At 44.3% G+C, this 19,690-nt stretch overlaps 2 protein-coding genes across 3 annotated transcripts in view; one reads left to right on the top strand and one right to left on the bottom strand.

The window, feature by feature from the left end:
- Positions 1-19,690, top strand: part of PURG (purine rich element binding protein G) — a 164,344-nt gene that overhangs the window by 77,785 nt on the left and 66,869 nt on the right. The window lies entirely within an intron of this gene.
- On the bottom strand, positions 166-17,795 carry GSR (glutathione-disulfide reductase). Of its 2 annotated transcripts, XM_053370416.1 has the most exons (13): positions 17,538-17,795; positions 14,742-14,768; positions 12,174-12,262; positions 11,586-11,655; positions 10,603-10,750; positions 8,723-8,777; positions 6,784-6,883; positions 6,140-6,226; positions 4,344-4,505; positions 3,651-3,762; positions 1,940-2,071; positions 774-907; positions 166-514 (listed from the first exon to the last, which is right to left on the bottom strand). In XM_053370416.1, the coding sequence occupies exons 1-13, from the start codon at positions 17,763-17,765 to the stop codon at positions 365-367; spliced, it is 1,494 nt and encodes a 497-aa protein (XP_053226391.1). In that variant the 5' UTR covers positions 17,766-17,795; the 3' UTR covers positions 166-364. The 2 variants fall into 2 exon arrangements, with proteins under 2 accessions (XP_053226391.1, XP_053226392.1); XM_053370417.1 differs by lacking the exon at positions 774-907 and having other exon boundaries at positions 378-514.

Genomic DNA, 19,690 nt, shown 5'->3' with positions numbered 1-19,690 from the left:
AGACACTGCCTATTTTTCCTTATAGCTGGTACCTTTTATAAACTTAGTTCTTTTGCAAGTTGTAATTTCTCCTAACATTTACTCTCCCTCCACAACTTCGTTTACAGCAAAATGATCACTTAAAAAGCTTCTGTAAGAATTGAATGACAATTCCATCCCACAATGTTAAGATGATTTAAGGCAACTTTATTCTTTGAGTATTATTATTCCAGTGCTGCGTTTTCCAGGGTTTGTCGCTAGATGGGCAAAGATTTCATTTACAGTTCAGTTGCAGTAAGAAAAGACAAATTAATCTTGTATTGAATTAAAAGGGGAGAACATGATTCTGTGAAGATTACATCTAGGCACCTTATTAAAAAAAAAATCAACGAAGTGTAACAAGTTCTTCAGAAGATGTTGGGTGGATGGCCACTGTCTGGTCAAAATCTGCTTTTGTTGCTCCCATTTTGACAGCCACAGCAAAGCCTTGAAGCATTTCATCACATCCTAACCCTTGCATATGAAGGCCTACCACCTTAAAAACAAACAAACAAACAAACATGTTAATTAAGGCTTTGGTTTTGCATTGGTGATTTAATACTATAATCAGACATCTCATTGACTCCCCAAACCAGCTTTCTTCATCAATAAAAATAGGCTTATATTTGCAGTGTTCTCCTCCAATATTGCTCCATTTGCCAGTTCTGCACAAAGTAGAGCCGTGTGTGGTGTCTAGATAAGTATAAACAGACTAGTTGCTCACAGAATCTTGTATTCTTTCCCGTTTTGCTCACCTTCTCCTGTTTAGTTGCACACACCAGTTTCATTACACACTTCGTTTTCCTTTTAGTTACAGCGTGATACATTGGGATAAAAGAAGTTGTATAGGTTTTCACATTCTCGCTTCCATATGTACTTCTAGCTTCCGCTGAAACAGACAGTAAGACAAAAATAATCATATAGCCTACATAGCTAAGGAAGAGGAACCACAAAGCACAGCAATAATTGCCTTGCTTTAAAAGCCAAAAGGCAGACTAGACGTGTCTGAATTGCTATACTAAAGTTTTTGAAAGTATTTGACATGTGTCTAAATACAGATGTTATAAAGCAAGAATTGGGAAACTGCAGCCCTCCAGCTGTTGTAGGCTGCGGAGGGGGGGGGGGTGTCAGGACATCCACCAATACTTCCTATAGCACCTACGATAGTTATTCATAAATTATCACAACGCACAACACTTTTTCCTACTCAGTTGCCATTCACACTTGGCTGGCATCTCCTACATTGAAGCCGCCTCTCAAGCGTGGCCACATTTCAGTAGAAGTCAAGATGGACACGCCTCCAGTTTTGAACAGATGAGATCTCCAAAGAGCATCCCTCTGAGCAAATAGGCAGTGGCTGGTGTAGGCTCCATCCCCTCCTCCATGTGCAGGGCATGCCCACTGGCCCAAAAAAAGATTGGTGGCCCCCTCCTGTAATCAAACAGCTCCCATAACCCCTAACCACTGGCCATGCAACATCTGAAGGGCCTCAGGTTCCCCCTCCTGGTTTAGAGGGCCTGGGCTGCCAATTTTGCAACTCACGACTTTAACCTTCTACGTTCAGAGTTTAACAGTTCCAATTTTACATACTAATATAGTTTTTTATGCTTTGAACAAATTAAGAAAATGTCTTCTGCACTGAAGTTCAGGAGGACCCTCCACCATAGTCAAGGGGAAATGGGAGAGGGGATGAAGCATTCAATTCTGCAGCCAGTCTCTAAATTCTAGTTAGCCTCTGCAATGTGTTTACGTAGGCACAACCTTTTGTTCTTTATATAGCCTTGCCAAACCACTGGCAGAAAATGTCCTAGAGCAAAGGATAAAATGGTATCGCGTGTCACAAACGCTTAAGGTTACCGCGCCATTTCTTTTGCCCACTGAGCCATAGGAACAAGCAAGACAACAAGGCCTAAGATCCTACCTTCCGTTAGTCCCACCGTTCCAATAGGTGGGTGACTGAAGACCACGGTAGGAATGTTGGTGTAGTCAAGTTTAGAATCTTCTTTCTTGTCAAAAATCCTGTGTGCCAGTTTCCTTCCAGCAGCTATCGCAACTGTTAAGGATGAAATTTAGGCATGTCACCTGGCATAGTAGCATGCAACTGTGGCCATTACCACTCTCTTCCAAGGGACACATGCAGTACAGGCAGCCCCCCCCCATTTACGTAGCGTAGGGTAGTAATGATAAAATGTGGTATCTGCCCCAGTGCAGGCATGCTTACACATGAAATGATCCAGTGCATGCAGCTGCATGGAGGAACTACAGTAAAGGTAAAGGGACCCCTGACCATTAGGTCCAGTCGCGTATGACACTGGGGTTGCGGCGCTCATCTCACTTTATTGGCTGAGGGAGCCGGCGTACAGCTTCCGGGTCATGTGGCCAGCATGACGAACCAGAACAGCGCATGGAAATGCCGTTTACCTTCCCGCTGGAGCGGTACCTATTTATCTACTTGCACTTTGATGTGCTTTTGAACTGCTAGGTTGGCAGAAGCAAGGACCGAGCAATGGGAGCTCACCCCATCACGGGGATTCGAACCGCCAACCTTCTGATTGGCAAGTCCTAGGCTCTGTGGTTTAACCCACAGCGCCACCTGCGTCCCAGGAACTACAGACAGCCCCCCATTTACACAGGGGTTATGTCACGAGGCACCACGAATATCGGTGAAATTGCATATAATTGAAACCCATTGAAAAAGCCTGCAGGTACCCCTTTCCGTCCCCGCCCTATTAGTGATGTCTTTATGACGTTTCCAGGTCAGTTCTGGGTTCAGCGCAATGCACGTATTCACATTCGCACATGTATTGAACACGCGTAAACGGAGCTGCCTGTATTTACATCTCTCCATTGCACTGCCCATTTATTCCTACTCTTTGCTTTCTGATTTTTAACCAGTTACTGATCTGTAAGAGGGCATCTCGCCTTATCCCACAATTGCTACATCTACTCAAGAGACTTTATTGAAGAACTTTAACAAAAAGTCTCCTTGATTACCCCTATTCCCCATGCTTGTTATGCCTGAAGAACGTGTTGATATGCCTGAACAACCAGACCCAGTGATTTGTGAGTTTTTAATTTGCCAGGAATGGGGAACACTTGATCCTCCATACATTGCGGAACTACAAGGCCCATTGTCCATGCTGGCTAGGGCTGATGGGAGCTGGAGTCTAACAACATCTGGAGGGCCAAAGGTTCCCTGTCCCTGGCCTAGAACTTCATCTCATCTCCAGAATTTGCATCAATTATTCTCCATATGACAGGGAACTAAAAAGCTTATGTATTGTTTACTTGGTGTGGCAGATCTAAAGGCAAACCTGATAGACTTCTAACAAGTCACACTGCCACACAATTCTTTAATTTTCTGCTAGTGTTTCAGAAATCAGTGATAAGGGAGATGCTAAGAGGTCACACCCAGACCTTATTGATGCAGTAGATTTACTACGATCAAAAGGCAGTAGTATTCTGTATAGCACCCAGAGAAGTTGATGAGCAGAAAAAGATCCCCAGGCAACCACTTGATTACTTCCCCGTCTTCCTCCCAGTTCTCTCCCACGCTATCTTTGGTGCAGCATGCACAGGTTCCCACATAACATTATAGAAGTCTTTTGAGCAAAATAGCATACTAATGTTACCTGGTGTAAGAAGAGCTTTCCCACATACATCTCCAACAGCATAGATCCCCTTTCTGCTGGTATTTTGGAACTCATCAACAATAATATGACCCATAGAATCTACCTTAATATTCTAAAAATGGAAAGGATAGTTTAAGTCAAACACGACATTCTGGGGAAAGAGTATCCAAGACAAACAGCACTGATTCATCTCTTATTTCTAAGCTGTGTAACTTTTCAGAAAAATTATGTGAATAAGGGAAGGCAGGCCTTTTTCTTCCCACATAGCCTCAGCACACAAAACACAAGGAATCATTTCAGAGGAGTCAGGCATGAGCTGTATGCTTAGTGACAGGAGCTATGTGGGATATTTTTCCCATAACATTTAAATGACATTTACTATGTTCAGAGCTTTACATGTATTATCTCAATAATCCTATGAAAAAAATGTAGGTTCGCATAAAGTATTTGCTGGTGGGTGGAGGAATTGTTACTTAATATGGTGGTCTGCTCTTTTTATAAGTATTTCTAGTCATTCTTTTTAATAGGCTAATCAGAACAGCTTTCTAACTGAACAAAATGAGTTTTTAACTGACTAAACTGCAGCTCCACTCATAACCACAACACGATGCCAACTCTCATATAATCCAGATTCTATATGCAATGTATCAAAATCCCACATTGTCTCAAAGAAATAAAATAATTCCTGCTCACCTGCTGGTCAAGATTTAGCCCCTCTGTGTTTGGCTTTCGACCAATGGCCCATAACAGACAATCAACATCCTCAATAGTTTTAAAGGTGGGTTTCTGACTTGGAGGAGAGGATGTTACAGTTACCGACAGCAGTCCTGAAGGTGACTTTGTGACCGACTTGACCTGTTGAGAAACATGAGACTTGAGGAGAAAGAGCAAAACAGTACGTACAATGACCATAAAGACTAGCTGCAAGGAAGGTGGATTTTAGGGATCAACCAGATTTCCTGCCCAAATTTGTTCTACAGTGGTACCTCTGGTTGTGGACGGGATCCGTTCCGGAGCTCTAGTCGGATCCCAAGGTTTTTGCAACCGGAGGTGCCTGTTCTGCGCATGTGTGCGGTGCAGTAGAGCGCTTCTGCGCATGTGCGCACGGCAAAACCCAGAAAAATACTTCCAGGTTTGCCACGTGCGTATGTCGAAGGATATGTAACCAGAGGTGCGCATAAGTAGAGGTACCACTGTATTTATTTCAGAATTTGTTATAATATATTTTTTAAAAACCTCTTTATTAGATTTGACATGTCAAGTTATAGGCATGGCTATGTGCCTGCCACAATTCTGTAGAGAAAAACACAATTATGTTGCACCATTACAGATACCAGCTTCCTTGGGATCTCTCAATTTCGTTTGAAGAAAAACAACAAGGGCTGCTGGAATCTTGAGAAGTCGCAGCAATGGCCAATTATGTTTTCCAGTGATCGGAGGATGGGGTTGGAGTGTCTTGCATTGCTCCTGTGCTTCAAACATGCAGAATAAATTATGCAAAAGAAGTACTATGGGAAAAAGTATGCAAAATAGATTTTTTAAAAAAGTGTTCTGTGCAAAACCTGCCCTAATTGTTCTTGGCCTTTTCCAGTTTTATATCAAATTTAAAATGTAAGGCCATTGGACAGGGCCTGCCTGTGTCTTGTTTGATTTTAGGGGAGGGAGCCCAGGACCCCTGGCCACAGAGAGTCACTTTGGTGCTGCTAATGCAGTAGAAACAATGTTAGAGGCAGCAGTTACGAGTTTCTGGTTTCTGCGGCCACAGCAAGCGCTGCGATTATCCAGCAATTTGATTTCACCCCAGGAGGCGCTCTTCATTGTCTCCCGAGACAGACAGATGCCACCTTCAAATAATATAATTAATGCAAGTTGCAGAGTTCAACCTTTCTTCATACAGAATGTGTGACTGACTGGTATCAGTACTCAGCCTTGATTTAAGGACAGCTGCAGCTTTCCCAAAATGTACCAACCAAGGTGCAATAAATAGGAGCTCTGTTTTTCTGCTTATGATCTGCCTACTAGCCCTATTAAAAGCAGCTATAAATACACCAATAAGAGAAGCAGCATGGGCAATAAGTTGAAGGAAAAGGAGGGTGGGGGAGTATTTTGTTACATGTTTGCGACTTCCTCTCATTAAGAATAATACCACTCATAGAAGAAATTAAAGCACTGGTGCTTAATAAACTGGTGCTTAATCAAAGGTATTAATCTGTTAAAACAAACAACATAGCAATACAAGATGGGAGCATCTCTGCATACTTTGCCCCGATAGAATCATTCAGCCCCACAAAAACAATAAAAAGTGCACATTTTTTATATTTTTAAATTAGCTTTATACACCGCACTTCATCACAAGATCTCAGGGCGCTATACAGGATAAAATACAAAGGAAAAACACAAGTAAATAGTCAAAACAAAAATAACAAAGCATTCCTCCCCCTAAATATAGGCACACAGATGATGAAAGTGATACAGTACATAGATGATACCTGAGAATGTTTCCAGACTTCTACACCACCTTGCTCCAGCTCCTGAGTACAGTTTGAGCTGATCATTGAATCAAAGTTTCTCAGCACCTGTCCAGGAAGAACATTAAATAAGACTGTGCAGACACACAGCATATCCACATAACTCATTCAAGAGAGCTAGTGTAGCAGTTACAGCTGTTTCTGAACGCTTGTGATTTCCATATCACTGCATTTTTATAAGAAATTCCTGTAAACCGATTTGAGGTCCACGTGAAAAACAATATATAAATACATTTAATAAATAGTAGTGGCTAACACCAGGCTGTAAACCTAGCAAGGGCAACTCACAAAACCACAATTCTCTAAGCCTCTCCACCCCAAACCCTCAGGATTTTTCTTTTGTAAATTTGGTTGTTTATATTTATCTGTATATGTTTAAAGCAAAATAAAAATTACTTTAAAAAAAAAGAATGCCGTTCAGAAACTCTAGTTTAAGAAATGTTGATGCTGAACAAAATGTTGAACAAAAAAACAGTGCTTCCTTGCCCAGCCAATCAGTGCAAGGAATTAAAAGCGTGCACAACAGAACCGCAGCCTTGCTTTTTATTGCATTGGCCAATATACAGCAGAGCAGTCAGGACAAAGAAAAAGTGAGTGTGCCTTACCTCACCATAACGTATCAGTAAGGATGTCTTTGAACCCAGGGCTGAAAGAATGCCAGCTATCTCCACAGCTATGTATCCAGCACCGACGACAACACTGCGCCTGAAAGAATAATGGGTTTTGAGCCATATCACACACACCCTATGAAGTTCCTGTTGGAAATATATTCTACTGCACCCTGAACTATGCTTTGCCTGAGCGCCTCATACTGAGGCAGTAAGGATCTTCACTCAGCAGACAGTTAAAACTATGGAAGCTGCTGCTCAAAATGTAGTGATAGTCATCCTTAAGTAAAGGTAAAGGGACCCCTGACCATTAGGTCCAGTCGTGGCCGACTCTGGGGTTGCGGCGCTCATCTCGCTTTATTGGCCGAGGGAGCCGGCGTATAGCTTCCGGGTCATGTAGCCAGCATGACTAAGCCACTTCTAGCGAACCAGAGCAGCACATGGAAATGCCGTTTACCTTCCCGCCGGAGCGGTACCTATTTATCTGCTTGCACTTTGATGTGCTTTTGAACTGCTAGGTTGGTAGGAGCAGGGACCGAACAACAGGAGCTCACCCCGTTGCGGGGATTCGAACCACCGACCTTCTGATCAAGTCCTAGGCTCTGTGGTTTAACCCACAGCGCCACCCACGTCCCTATTTCATCCACTTAGATGGTCCTAAAAGGGAATTGGAGAAATGCATGGAGGGAGGACTATGCTATCAATAGCTACTAGTCATGAAATCTATATGCTACTTCCAGGATCAGAGACCTACCACTAGGTACCTGTCGCTGGGGAATAACAGCAAGAGAGGGCTATCGCTCTCATGTTTCATCTGTGGGTTTCCTATAGACATCTGGGCAACTACACGTGTTCAGATGCAAGTAAACCTCCTCCCATCTTCCAGAGTTCTGGCCAATGAGTGCAGAAGCACTAGCAAACATTTGGCTACGTGCTGTGTGCGTTTTATAAATGACCAAATAATTATATGAAACTTTGGTTAATTTTAATTAACTTAATGACTCAAATTGAGCATTTTGCTGCACTGATTTGCAGACCACACCACCACAAGCCTGCTAAACTTTTCTCAAAACACAAACAGTGCCAATACAGAGCAAACCGTGTCTGTGTGTGAACGAAGAAGTCACTAGAAGGGATGAGGAGGAATGTTTTGCGCTGATATTCAACTGCTCCTAAACAAGAATTTTATAGGTTTCACGTATCTCCCCAAACCAATGTGTCAAACATCTATTTACAAGCCAGACATGAGACTTTGTGCTGATTCTTGCAACCCAGAAAGTAGGATTGGGACAATCGAAAAGAACAGCTGTTGCATGAAGGAACCTGAACTCTACAACCTCCAATTTTAGTACTACATAAAGCCAGCCAGTAAGGTAAACCTCCTTTAGGTGCAATTCAGCCACTGTTATACACTTGTAAACCCCATTGCTTTCAATGGAAGACTGGGTGCAAACTTCTACCTACTTCCCTAATGGAAGCAAGCCTCACTTAATTCAATAGGACTTACTTCTGAAGAGACAAAGCATATAATGCACTGTTGGGTACATACTTAAGCCATCTTGCATTAAAATTAATTGTGTTTACAAGTGCTTTAATTTGTCTGGATTTTGCCCGCAGATTTTTCTCAGGCAACAAAAGAAACAAAGGCTCTAATCTAGCTCTAGACTAATACCAGATATGCATCAGGACAGACCAGATGCTAAATGGGGCATCTTTAGCAATTCTGCAACTTGCAACAGTAAATACAGCACTATGGGGGAACTCACTAGCCTTTTTCCTGCACTTAAGATATTTATAGATACTTGAGGGATGTACGTGAGCCCCACCTCACCCCGCCTATCGCACAGTAACCCACATCCAGCATGCTCTATTTCTCAAATAATCTCCATTACGATGTGGAAACTGAGAACAGGTACAGCCTAGATTGGCAACTTACTTCGGCAGCTCTTCAAGGTCAAAAAAACCATCACTAGTAATTCCCAAGCTGGCCCCTGCAAAGCAATGAGACACTACCCTGAATATCAAAGTCCACTCATGTATAAATAGATCTTAGCTCTGCAAATATCCAACTTTTCTTACAGCTCATTCACTAATGCAGACCTGCTGCATACAATACAATTCAATACTGCAAGCAAGGCTTCTCCTAAGCTGGGGCGAAGATGGTAAACATCTAAAAAATGTGGCGAATACACTCCCACAATTATGTCCGCAGCAATCCTGAAATTGTAAGTTCCTTGGGGCAGGAATCGCCGGACTTTTCAAAAATTACTCCATGTACATTTATGACCCTTAATAATTGACAGGGAGAGGGGGAGAGGAGGAACATTCCTGAAAAATGCACGTGTTCCCCAAAGATCAGCAAAACACAACGAGCAGCACAGGCGATGAGGGCAACAGCGTTTGCCAAGGATTAATGTTACAAAGTACAGAAAGTTATTGCTTAATCTTTTGAAGCAAGAAGCTTAACTGTCATATCAGCTTTTTCAGATCTTTCCTAATCACAGGACAGAGAGAGCTATTTCCATTTGCTTTCGCTCACCCTCCATCTAAGGAGCCTTCGTAAGGGAGCTACTCCCAAGAAACATCTTGATGAGATTCTTGCCTTTTAGAATAAAATGGGGGGAGGTAACAAGAAGGGCTGGGTGATATCTGGTTTTCAACATCACGATGTATCACCAGCTAAATATCGCAATATAATGATGTATCACGATGTCTGAAATAAGGATGGAACTATGTAGAGGTGAACAGCAGGGCAGGGTGATATCTGTTTTTCAACCTTGTGATATATCACCTGCAAAATATCATAACATATCAATATACCCATATTTTTTTGCTCTATAGGACGCACCCGACCATAGGACGCACCTTGCTTTAGAGGGGGAGAACAAGAAAAAAAAATCTCCCTCTCTCTGCTCAGCGCCCCTTCAGCAAAGCAGCAGGAGAAACGGAGCCCCTTCCATTTCTCCTCCCGCTTGGCTGAAGGGGCGCTGCGCAGCTCTCCCTCTCTGCTGAAGCTAAGATAGTCTTGCTCTCCCGGCTTCAGCAAAGGGAACCCAAAGCCTTTGGAGCACAGGGCGAGTTCCCGCTGCGCTCCAAAGGCTTTAGGCGGCTATCCCTGAAGCCTGGAGAGCGAGAGGTGTCGGTGCGCACCGACCCCTCTCGCTCTCCAGGCTTCAGCGAAAGCAACACGAAGCCTCCGGAGCACGGAGGGAGCGCTCTCTCTGCACTTTGGAGGCTTCGCGTTGCCATCGCTGAAGCCAAGGAGCCTGCACTCGCTCCATAGGACACACACACATTTCCCCTTAATTTTTGGAGGGGGAAAAGTGTGTCCTATAGAGCAAAAAATACGGTATCACAATCTGTGAAATAAGGATGGAGCTATGTAGAGGCATTGGCAGACTTCACGGTTTCCCCCACATTGTGATTGTCGCATAGCGCAGGCACACACACCGTGAGTCACAATATATTGCCAGGTCAAAAATTATGAAACCGATATCACAATATGGAATTTGCTTCGGACAGTATATTGATACATCACCTAGCCCTAGGAACAGGGCAATAATGATGATGATGTCATTAGCTTTGGGGCTATTTTTGGATGTGAAGTTACTGGATATTTCTATTTCTGAACTATATGTTCATTTAAACTTTGATGTATGTTAAATGAACTTTCAACCACTGAATGTTTAGCGTTACATTGTAGTGATATCATAATTTTCATTATGTATCGTTATTATTGGGATACTGTGCTTTGACAGTTTAAGTGCTTTGAGAAACCATTATGCTTGCAGAAAATGTGGCATGTAAATGACTTACCTGGCACCTCACTTTCACTGGGGACTGAAGGCTGGCCACCAGTTGCAATCAGGATATGGGGTGCTGTGTATTTTTTACCATCCACTTCAATCGTGCCTTTGCCATCAGGTGTGAACGAAGCATCACCACGAATAGTTTCTACATTGGACTAATGAAATTAGGTTGAAAATGAGCTGTCAATCTATACGTGAATTCAAAGACCAGATAAAGAATTTCACAAGACATTTTAGCTATTCCCTATGTTGTCACAGCGCTACCTGGTTTGTGTGCCGATTTCTCTCATCTGTTGATTCTCTCAGGAATTTAAATAATTGAACAAGTCTGGGTTATCCAAAGCTCTCCTATATATTTTGTCATAAATTCAGAGAAACCTCTATACCAGGCTTCCTCAACCTTGGCCCTCCAGCTGTTTTTGGCCTACAACTCCCATGATCCCTAGCTAGCAGGACCAGTGGTCAGGGATGATGGGAATTGTAGTCTCAAAACATCTGGAGGGCTGAGGTTGAGGAAGCCTGTTCTATACTGATAGAGCAGGTAGAATTAAGGGCATGTTTACAATACAGACTTAAATTCATTACTACCTCTATTCAAACTTCTCTAGGGGAATTAGGATCTCAAATAGATAATTCTTTGTACCCTCAGCATACAAACTAGACTTCCCAGGGTTACTTAGAGAACCTATGACAGAAAAAAAGACTGATATAAAATCAACATATATTAGCAATTTAGATAGGGCTAAGACATTCTCAGAGGCGGGGCTGAAAATTCTAAAGCATTTCCGGATTGGTGAGAGAGATTTTACAAAAGTGCTGTGCTCTGAAACTAAAGGAATATATTTCCAAGAGCGAAGAATGGTTGTCTCAAAGGAATAAGCTGATAACCAGCAGAGCCCTCTAGATTCTATACTGTGAAACTCATCGTTAGCAGCTGGAGGAAAGAGGCTTAACGATCGGTTGAGGTGCAAAACAGGAACATTTACAAACCTTGTTCAAATTATTTTGATAGATATCATTCAGTCGTTTCACATAAGCATCACGCTTTTCCTTAATTACTCTGTAATAAAATAAGTTTTGTGTGACAAAATTATCTCGCTCTTGCACTAGCAAAACTATGGCTCAAAAAAAACCCCTAACCTTGTCCCTCTTTTCAAATCCCCATTCATTATTTGCTTTAGGAATTTACATCCCTTCAAAAAAATCAAGACGCAGGTACATTGGGTAGGCAGAACTGTTTATAAAGCCAGTAGCCAACTGTTTATAAAGCCAACATAATAAAACCAGAAGATGAGCCAGTTTTAAAATAGCTTCAAACTTTTCTCCATTGATAACCTTGTGCATCTCCCATGCATTTCAATGGGACAAGAATATAAATACCTCCTAGCAGACTGGAGGAAATCTGACGAATGGGGTACATTCAGCTGCTATTAATGACGCTCCAAATATTTCGCACATCTTCCACTCAGTTCAGTGGGGCAAGCATATCAGAACCTCTTAGTAGATTGTACCCCACTCATCGCATTAGTCTGATGGTGCACATTTATTTCCACAGAAAGGAATTTTAACCTGACTTACCGCCAGTTAAACTTCACATCGGATACGTCGAAACCATAATCTGCATGATCATGGATGAACTCAGAGTGGACAGCAGTGTTCCACATCACCTGTTTGGGGAGGGGAGGGTGCAGGGAGAACATCCAGGGTTTAATTTAAAAATAAATGAAAAACCCAACACCCCTATTTATTGTATAATGCAGGATAATGTGAATAAACATTTTGATATGTTGTGGGGGGGAGGTATAATGCATAAAGGATTTTACATTGGGACAGCAGTTTAGACATATCAGGCCCACACAACTTGCAACCCACCATGATAAACGTAACCCACTAGGCATGTACTGTAGTCTGCGAAATACTTCAAAAACTCAATTTTAAATTCACTCAGTCTTTCTCTAAAGCAGTTCCTCTCCTGGTAACTACCAGCTTTTTTTTATCAAGAATAGTCTGAAAGATTCCCCCCAGAGGCAGTGGGACAGGAGACCTGTTATCTTCAGTCAACAGCCCATAATCTGCCATTTACAACTCTACCTGCTTTGCCCAAAGGATGGCTTCTAGGCAAAGGGCACCATCCAATTTGCCAGCCTCCCTGCGGCTACTTAGAAGCATCCACTGTCTGCAGGAGATGGAGACACCAGCCTTCAATTTTCTATTAAACGATTAGGATCCCAAGATTTCTTTTTCATTTTATTTTCCCCAAATGAGCATCATTGCATCAGGCTATTTTGATTGTCTTCCTATCAAAACACGCCAATGCAATTTGTTAAGTTAATATTTGAGCCTGTTCACGGAGAAGGCAAGAGAAAAACCAGTGACGTTTTCTTTCTAACAATAAAGGACGCTTGCTTCATACATTGCAATGTTGGCTTCTCAACCCCTCAGAACCGGATCAGCCAGAAGAGCCTTGGGAAATTAGGCACTTAGCAGGAGTAACAGCAATCCTAAATTAGACAGCGGAGAAGCAAAGCGATGGCTCCCCCCCCCGCCGCCCCCCCGGTGTATACGAAACCACACCAGCTCACAATGGCCAAGGGTATTAAGACATCTTGTCTTTTTCTTTCTTTCTTTCTTTTTCTGCAACAGTTCACGCCTGACATAGATGGGGAATCCCCAAGGAAGGGTCCCTGGAGTGATCTACAAGGCTTAAGTCTAGCAGACCTCAAGCCTCTGGGACCCACACCATTGATAGGACAACCAGTGAAGTAGAAAGACACATGGTGTCTTTTACATGCCATCTAACATCCCCCCCAGCCATCTGATAGCATTTAGTTTATTATCTGGAATCTTGTCTTTATGTTGTATGTTTGCGATTGTAAAATTTTAATTTGAAAAACTAAATAAATAATACAGTCATACCTTGGGTTACAGATGCTTCAGGTTGTGTTTTTTTGGGTTACGGACCGCTGAAACCCGGAAGTACTGGAACGGGTTACTTCCGGGTTTCGGCAGTCACGCACGCGCAGAAGTGCTAAATCGCACTTTGCGCATGTGCAGAAGCGCCGAACCACAACCTGCGCGTGTGCAGACGCACCGCTGCGGGTTGCGAACGTGCATCCCGCACGAATCACGTTCACAACCCGAACGTCCATGTATATGTATCAGCAAAAGTTGAACTGTGCCCTGAAATCTCTGCTTTGAAGAGTACGCTTTACCCTCAATGCAATCAAACTGAGACTCAGTATGGAAAATAAGAATGCTAAGTTTACTACAGTCAAACCTCGGTTGTTGACCGTAATCTGTTCCGGAAGCCCATTTGGCTTCCAAAATGTTTAACAAACAAAGTGCAGCTTCCGATTGGTTGCAAGAGCTTCCTGCACTCAAGCGGAAGCCGTGTCAGACGTTCGGCTTCCGAAAAACGTTTGAAAATCGGAGCATTTACTTCCAGGTTTTCGGCGTTCGGAGCCAAAATGGAGCCTTTCAGGAACCGAGGTTTGATTGTATAGGAAATACATGTTGGATAGGAAAAAATCTACTTCAAACAATCTAGGATGGAAATGCAGAAAGCCATGCTTGCTCTTTTATCTTTCTACAGGGCAAACAAAATAAAAAATGTCTCCTCCTCCAAGGTGGGACAAAGAAAAAGTAGAAACACCCTGAGAGTATCAGTGTAGCAACTGAGGAAAGGTCAGCACAGATTCATTCAGAAAGTCAAGTCTAGGAGGCTTGGCGGTTCCTGTCCACCTACTTTCTGCCCATGGAAACCCAGCAGCCTTAATGCAACTGAGTTGCATCCCAGCACTTTCAGCAGCATCAACATCAGGGAGAGAGTTAGAATAGCACTCTGATCACAGTTCCTTCTAGAGGAGAAGCAGAATGCCAGACCACACTGTGCCAAGTGCCCCTCCCGTACAAAATCACACATAAGCAAAAAGGCAGGTGCTTTTTGAGTGATCTGGCCATTTTCTTGTGTTCCTCTGCATTTAGAAGACAATAGTCTCCTTGGGTAGCAATCTGACATATGCAGAGAGCCTAAGAATATACTTTAAAACCATTTCTAGCTGTTACTGCCGCTGAGTTTTCACTTCACACAATTTAAAAATAAAATAAAACAAATTGATAGTGACACATTAAACGGTTTGTTTTTACCTTTTTAGGAACACATCCAACATTCACCTGAAAAGGAAAAATAAACAACGTCAAGCGCCAACGCTACTAAGCAAGTATTTAGCAAATATGCACAAACAGGTTAAAAGATAATTTGTTATGGATAGCTTTTATTATTTATTTATTACAGTAGTTCAGAGGCATACTGCCCTAATATACAGTCAACATGAGTGGTAGGCACTGCTATCTTTATCCTCCATAAATTTGTCAAATCCCCTCTTAAAAACATTTAAGCTGGTGGGCATCCTTACATTTTGAGGTAGCAAATCCCATAGTTCAACAATGGACTGTGTGAAGGAAGTATTTTCCTTACCTGGATTTAATAAATATGGAGATTATAAGTGACCTACCTTACTTGTAAGGTACTTGACCTACCCTCTTGTAAGGGTGACTGAGATAATGTATGTGAAGTACTGGATTCCGGCATGAGATGGAATTGCATTGCTGACTAACAAAACTATTTTAGATTTGGATTTTATTGTTGTCTTGTATGACATGTTACATACATGTCTTTGTATGAGTTAATTGCTTCCAAAGCTTTGGTTACAATGTTGCCTATACATTTAAGAAACAAAGATTTGACTACAATAAATATGAGGTATTGCAATTATAAATATAACAGTTGCCTCCTCCATTGTTGAAATTCTGTAGCAAGCTCCTTGAAAGCAGATATGCAATGATGGGTTCCTTATATTCAGTCAAGTGACCAAGAAACAGAACTTCACGCGGGGCTTGCGCGGGGCTCCGGAGGGTGGCGCGGAGCTGCCTGCATTCCGAAGCCTGGTGCGCGCTGAAGAGCGCGCCCGGGCTTTGCGCACCTCTCCGCAAGCCTGGGGAGAGCGGCGCGGCTCCCTAGGCTTGCGGATAGCAGGCTGTTCTGGGGGCTGGGGTCCGGGGAAGCTCGGGCTTCCCCTGCGCCTGCCCCGTGCCTGGGGAGGGAAATTTCCCCCCCCAAAAAAATTAGGTGCGTCCTATGGGGCAGTGCGTCCTATGGGGCGAAAAATACGGTAATAACTGACATGTCACACAAGCGTAGCCAGGATTTTTGTTAGGTAGGACAGGACTAGGGGTGGGCAGAACCAACGTGATTGATCAGTTAGTTAAATATTTCTATTGTTTTACTTGATGCGGGGGCAGCTCCCCCCCCCCCGGCTAAGCCCATGGACATGTGATCCTTTTGCAAGGATGATACACAACATTGTGAATTGTACCACATTTGGGGGCATGGAAATAATGCTTGGCATGCAGAAAACAGTGAAAACACTCTTTCAGTAATTCAAAGTTTCAGGTTTTTTTGTTTCCTCTCCCCTGAGCCATTTGAAATGTAAAGCTACTAGGGCTGGCACCTGAGGGCGGCGTATGGAACATCCTAAAATCTAAGTCATAATTTCTGCCTAAAGAACTAGACCTAAAGATGACACACAGTGGCCTTCTCTCTCTGTCAAATGCATGCACACATTTCCTCTGTTCCTCTTTCCAAGTTCAGTGTGTGTGTGTGTGTCTGCATGCATGTGTGTGTGTGTGCACAAGGAAATAAAAAACAGAAAACAGATTAATGTTCTTAATACAACTTTCCTGTGCTCCTGGTCATCCTTAAGTGTGGGGCGTGGGGCAATTAACACCTGAGAGATGCCCTCCTGACTTGCACACAGGGAGGTCCCAGGGTTCAATCCCCAGGCAGGGGCTGGGAGACACCCTGTAGAGCCCGTTGTCAGTCTGTGTTGACAACACTGAGCTAGAGGGACCACTGTTCAGCTTCATATAATCATAGGCTTGTAGAGCTGGAAGGGGAACCAAGGGTCATCTAGCCCAACCCGCTTCAATGCAAGACTCTCAGCTGGATTATACACGGCAGGCGGCCCCCCAACCTCCCTTTGCAGTGCGTTTCACAGAATAATAAAATTGGAAGGAGCTCCAAGGGTCATCTAGCCCAACCCCCTACAATGCAAGCATCTCAGCTAGATCATACACAACAGGTGGCTGTCCAACCTCCCTTTGCAGTGTGTTTCACAGAATAAAATTGGAAGGGGCTCCAAGGGTCATCTAGTCCAATCCGCTTCAATACAGGAATCTCAGCTAGATCATACACAGCAGGCGGCCGTCCAACCTCCCTTTGCAGTGCGTTTCACAGAATAATAAAATTGGAAGGAGCTCCAAGGATCATCTAGCCCAACCCCCTACAATGCAAGCATCTCAGCTAGATCATACACAACAGGTGGCTGTCCAACCTCCCTTTGCAGTGCGTTTCATAGAATAATAAAATTGGAAGGGGCTCCAAGGGTCATCTAGCCCAACCCGCTTCAATGCAAGAATCTCAGCTAGATCCTACACGGCAGGCGGCCGTCCAAGCTCCCTTTGCAGTCCGTTTCACAGAATAATAAAACTGGAAGGGGCTCCAAGGATCATCTAGCCCAACCCCCTACAATGCAAGCATTTCAGCTAGATCATGCACAACAGGTGGAAACCCAACCTCCCTTTGCAGTGCGTTTCATAGAAACGAGTTGGAAGGGGCTCCAAGGATCATCTAGCCCAACCCACTTCAATGCAAGAATCTCAGCTGGATCATACACGACAGGCGGCCGCCCAACCTCCCTTTGCACTGCGTTTCACGGGAAGGGACCCCCCGGCCCCAGGGTCATCTAGTCCAACCCGCTGCAAGGCAGGCCTCCCAACTCCACCATAAGCCCCCGAGGGCCGCCCACCCTTCCCGGGCGCCGCTTTTCCTCCAGGCCAAGTTTCCTAAGCGCCCGCCAGCCCGCCTCCCGCTCCGGGACTCACGCAGGTGCCGCCGAGCCGCCCTCTCTCCACCACGGCCACCCGAGCGCCCAGCTCCGCCGCCCGCCGAGCGCTGGCCAGGCCGCCCGAGCCGCCTCCCAGCACCAGGTAGTCGAAGGCCGTCGAAGAGGAGGCGCGGAGCTGGGCCATGGCGGCGGCGGCTGCAGCGCGACTAGCAGGAAGGAGGAAGGCCGCCACGGCCAGGGGAGAACGCGGGCGCGGCCACCGCATCCCGCCTCCTGTCCTGCCTCCGCAGCGGGCGAGGCGGGCGGGGAAGGCGGGCCAGGCAGGCAGGCCAGGCCGCGGCGCTGGAAGGCGCCAAGACGAGGCGCGGCGCCTCGGTTAGGCCGCCTCAGGGAGGGAAGGAGCCCCTGAGGGAGAAAGCGGGCCCTGACGGATTTACGTATAAGCTACACAAGCTATAGCTTAGGGCCGCACTCTCTTGGGGGGGGGGCCCAAAAAAAAATTAAAGGGGAAAAACCTGGATGTACATTTCCAAAATATAAGATATAAAACAAATAAATTAAAACCTACATCCAGCAGCAGTGTTTTGTGTTGTGTAGGCTCCTGTGATGTAAGTAATGGGCCCCACCTGCCAACCTGCTCCCTAAAATATCACTGGTTTGCTCATTTCTACATATAGGGTGGGATGTGGGTGGCGCTGTGGGTTAACCCACAGAGCCTAGGGCTTGCCAATCAGAAGGTCAGCGGTTCGAATCCCCGCGATGGGGTGAGCTCCCGTTGCTCGGTCCCTGCTCCTGCCAACCTAGCAGTTCGAAAGCACGTCAAAGTGCAAGTAGATAAATAGGTACCGCTCCGGCGGGAAGGTAAACGGCGTTTCCGTGCGCTGCTCTGGTTCGCCAGAAGCGGCTTAGTCATGCTGGCCACATGACCCGGAAGCTGTACGCTGGCTCCCTTGGCCAATAAAGCAAAATGAGCGCCGCAACCCCAGAGTCGGCCACGACTGGACCTAATGGTCAGGGGTCCCTTTACCTTACATATAGCGTGCCTACATTCTGCATGGACTGGTTGCACGGCAACATGTGCAAATGGCTTGAGATACCTATTGGTTCCATAAATGACCATATAGCATATATTCTGTGATAGGAATTTTGAGGTCTTAGATATATGGTAATGTTCATAAGCGTACCAACCAAGCGCGTACATAGATCAGCACAGGAAGACCGACCTGGAACCATTTTGATTCCTAAACTGAGCAAATGTTTTCTCTGCAAGGTCAAAGTGGGAAACCTCCATTGTCTCTTTCCTCACAAATCCTGTCTTAAGGGCACATTTAAGATATGAATAGGGTGTGAGCCTGTGACCTCGCCCAGGAACTAAGTATTTATCATTACAAAAGACTAGCCAGGCTCCCCAGGAAATCCAATCAAGTAACCTGCCAGACAGGAGATAAACAAGGACAGGAGAAAAACAACACTCAAAGTTCTGTTTTAGACTGCCTTTTTTGTGATGTAGGTATGATGTATCTGAGGGGTGGTCTTAGGTTACACCCCTTCTGTGATGTATGTATGATGTTTCTGGGGGTGGCAATTTCAAAAGTCTTTATAAGGCCTTGCACTCCATTTTTCTGGGTTCCTCCTTTCCTGCGAGTGAGGGGAGCACCCTGTTGCAACAGATCAATAAAGATCAAGCTTACTAGCTGCTTTGCTTCTCAGTATTCTCTGGTTGGCCTCTGTTATCTTCTCCTACCAATAGGGAACCTATGTAAGGACTCTATATGGGCTCTTGGATACCCCATAAGGGAAAAGGGCAATTTTTGTTTACAACACTCCCTAAAATATCCCTGGTTTGCTCATTTCTACATATAGGGTGCCTACATTCTGCATGGACTGGTTGCACGGCAACATGTGCAAATGGCTTGAGATACCTATTGGGTCCATAAATGACCATATAGCATATATTCAACACAAAAAACAGCGACAATTTGTTGTTGACAAAGGACATATAAAGGGCCCCATTACCTTCCGTAGCTTAGGGTCTCATCAAACCTCAATCTGGCCCTGCCTGCAACATTTCTTCTTCTTTTTTTTATATAAATCTTTTTTATTGAGTTTTATTGAGTTACGAGGCAGAACCACATTTAAAAACACAAGTCTTCTCCCGTCACATGTATAATAGATTTTGTGTGTGATGTA

The sequence above is a fragment of the Podarcis raffonei genome, chromosome 17, assembly GCF_027172205.1.
Source record: "Podarcis raffonei isolate rPodRaf1 chromosome 17, rPodRaf1.pri, whole genome shotgun sequence".
Lineage (NCBI taxonomy): Eukaryota > Metazoa > Chordata > Lepidosauria > Squamata > Lacertidae > Podarcis > Podarcis raffonei.
This window is presented reverse-complemented; position numbering and strand designations above follow the sequence as displayed.

Excerpts from the sequence above, each read along its gene's own strand:
- GSR (XM_053370416.1), bottom strand. The coding sequence starts at position 17,765 with ATGCGGTGGCCGCGCCCGCGTTCTCCCCTGGCCGTGGCGGCCTTCCTC. Across the intron at positions 8,778-10,602 it reads CAGTGAAAGTGAGGTGCCAG|GGGCCAGCTTGGGAATTACT; the intron begins GTAAGTCATTTA and ends ATTGCTTTGCAG. Across the intron at positions 3,763-4,343 it reads GGCTAAATCTTGACCAGCAG|AATATTAAGGTAGATTCTAT; the intron begins GTGAGCAGGAAT and ends TTCCATTTTTAG.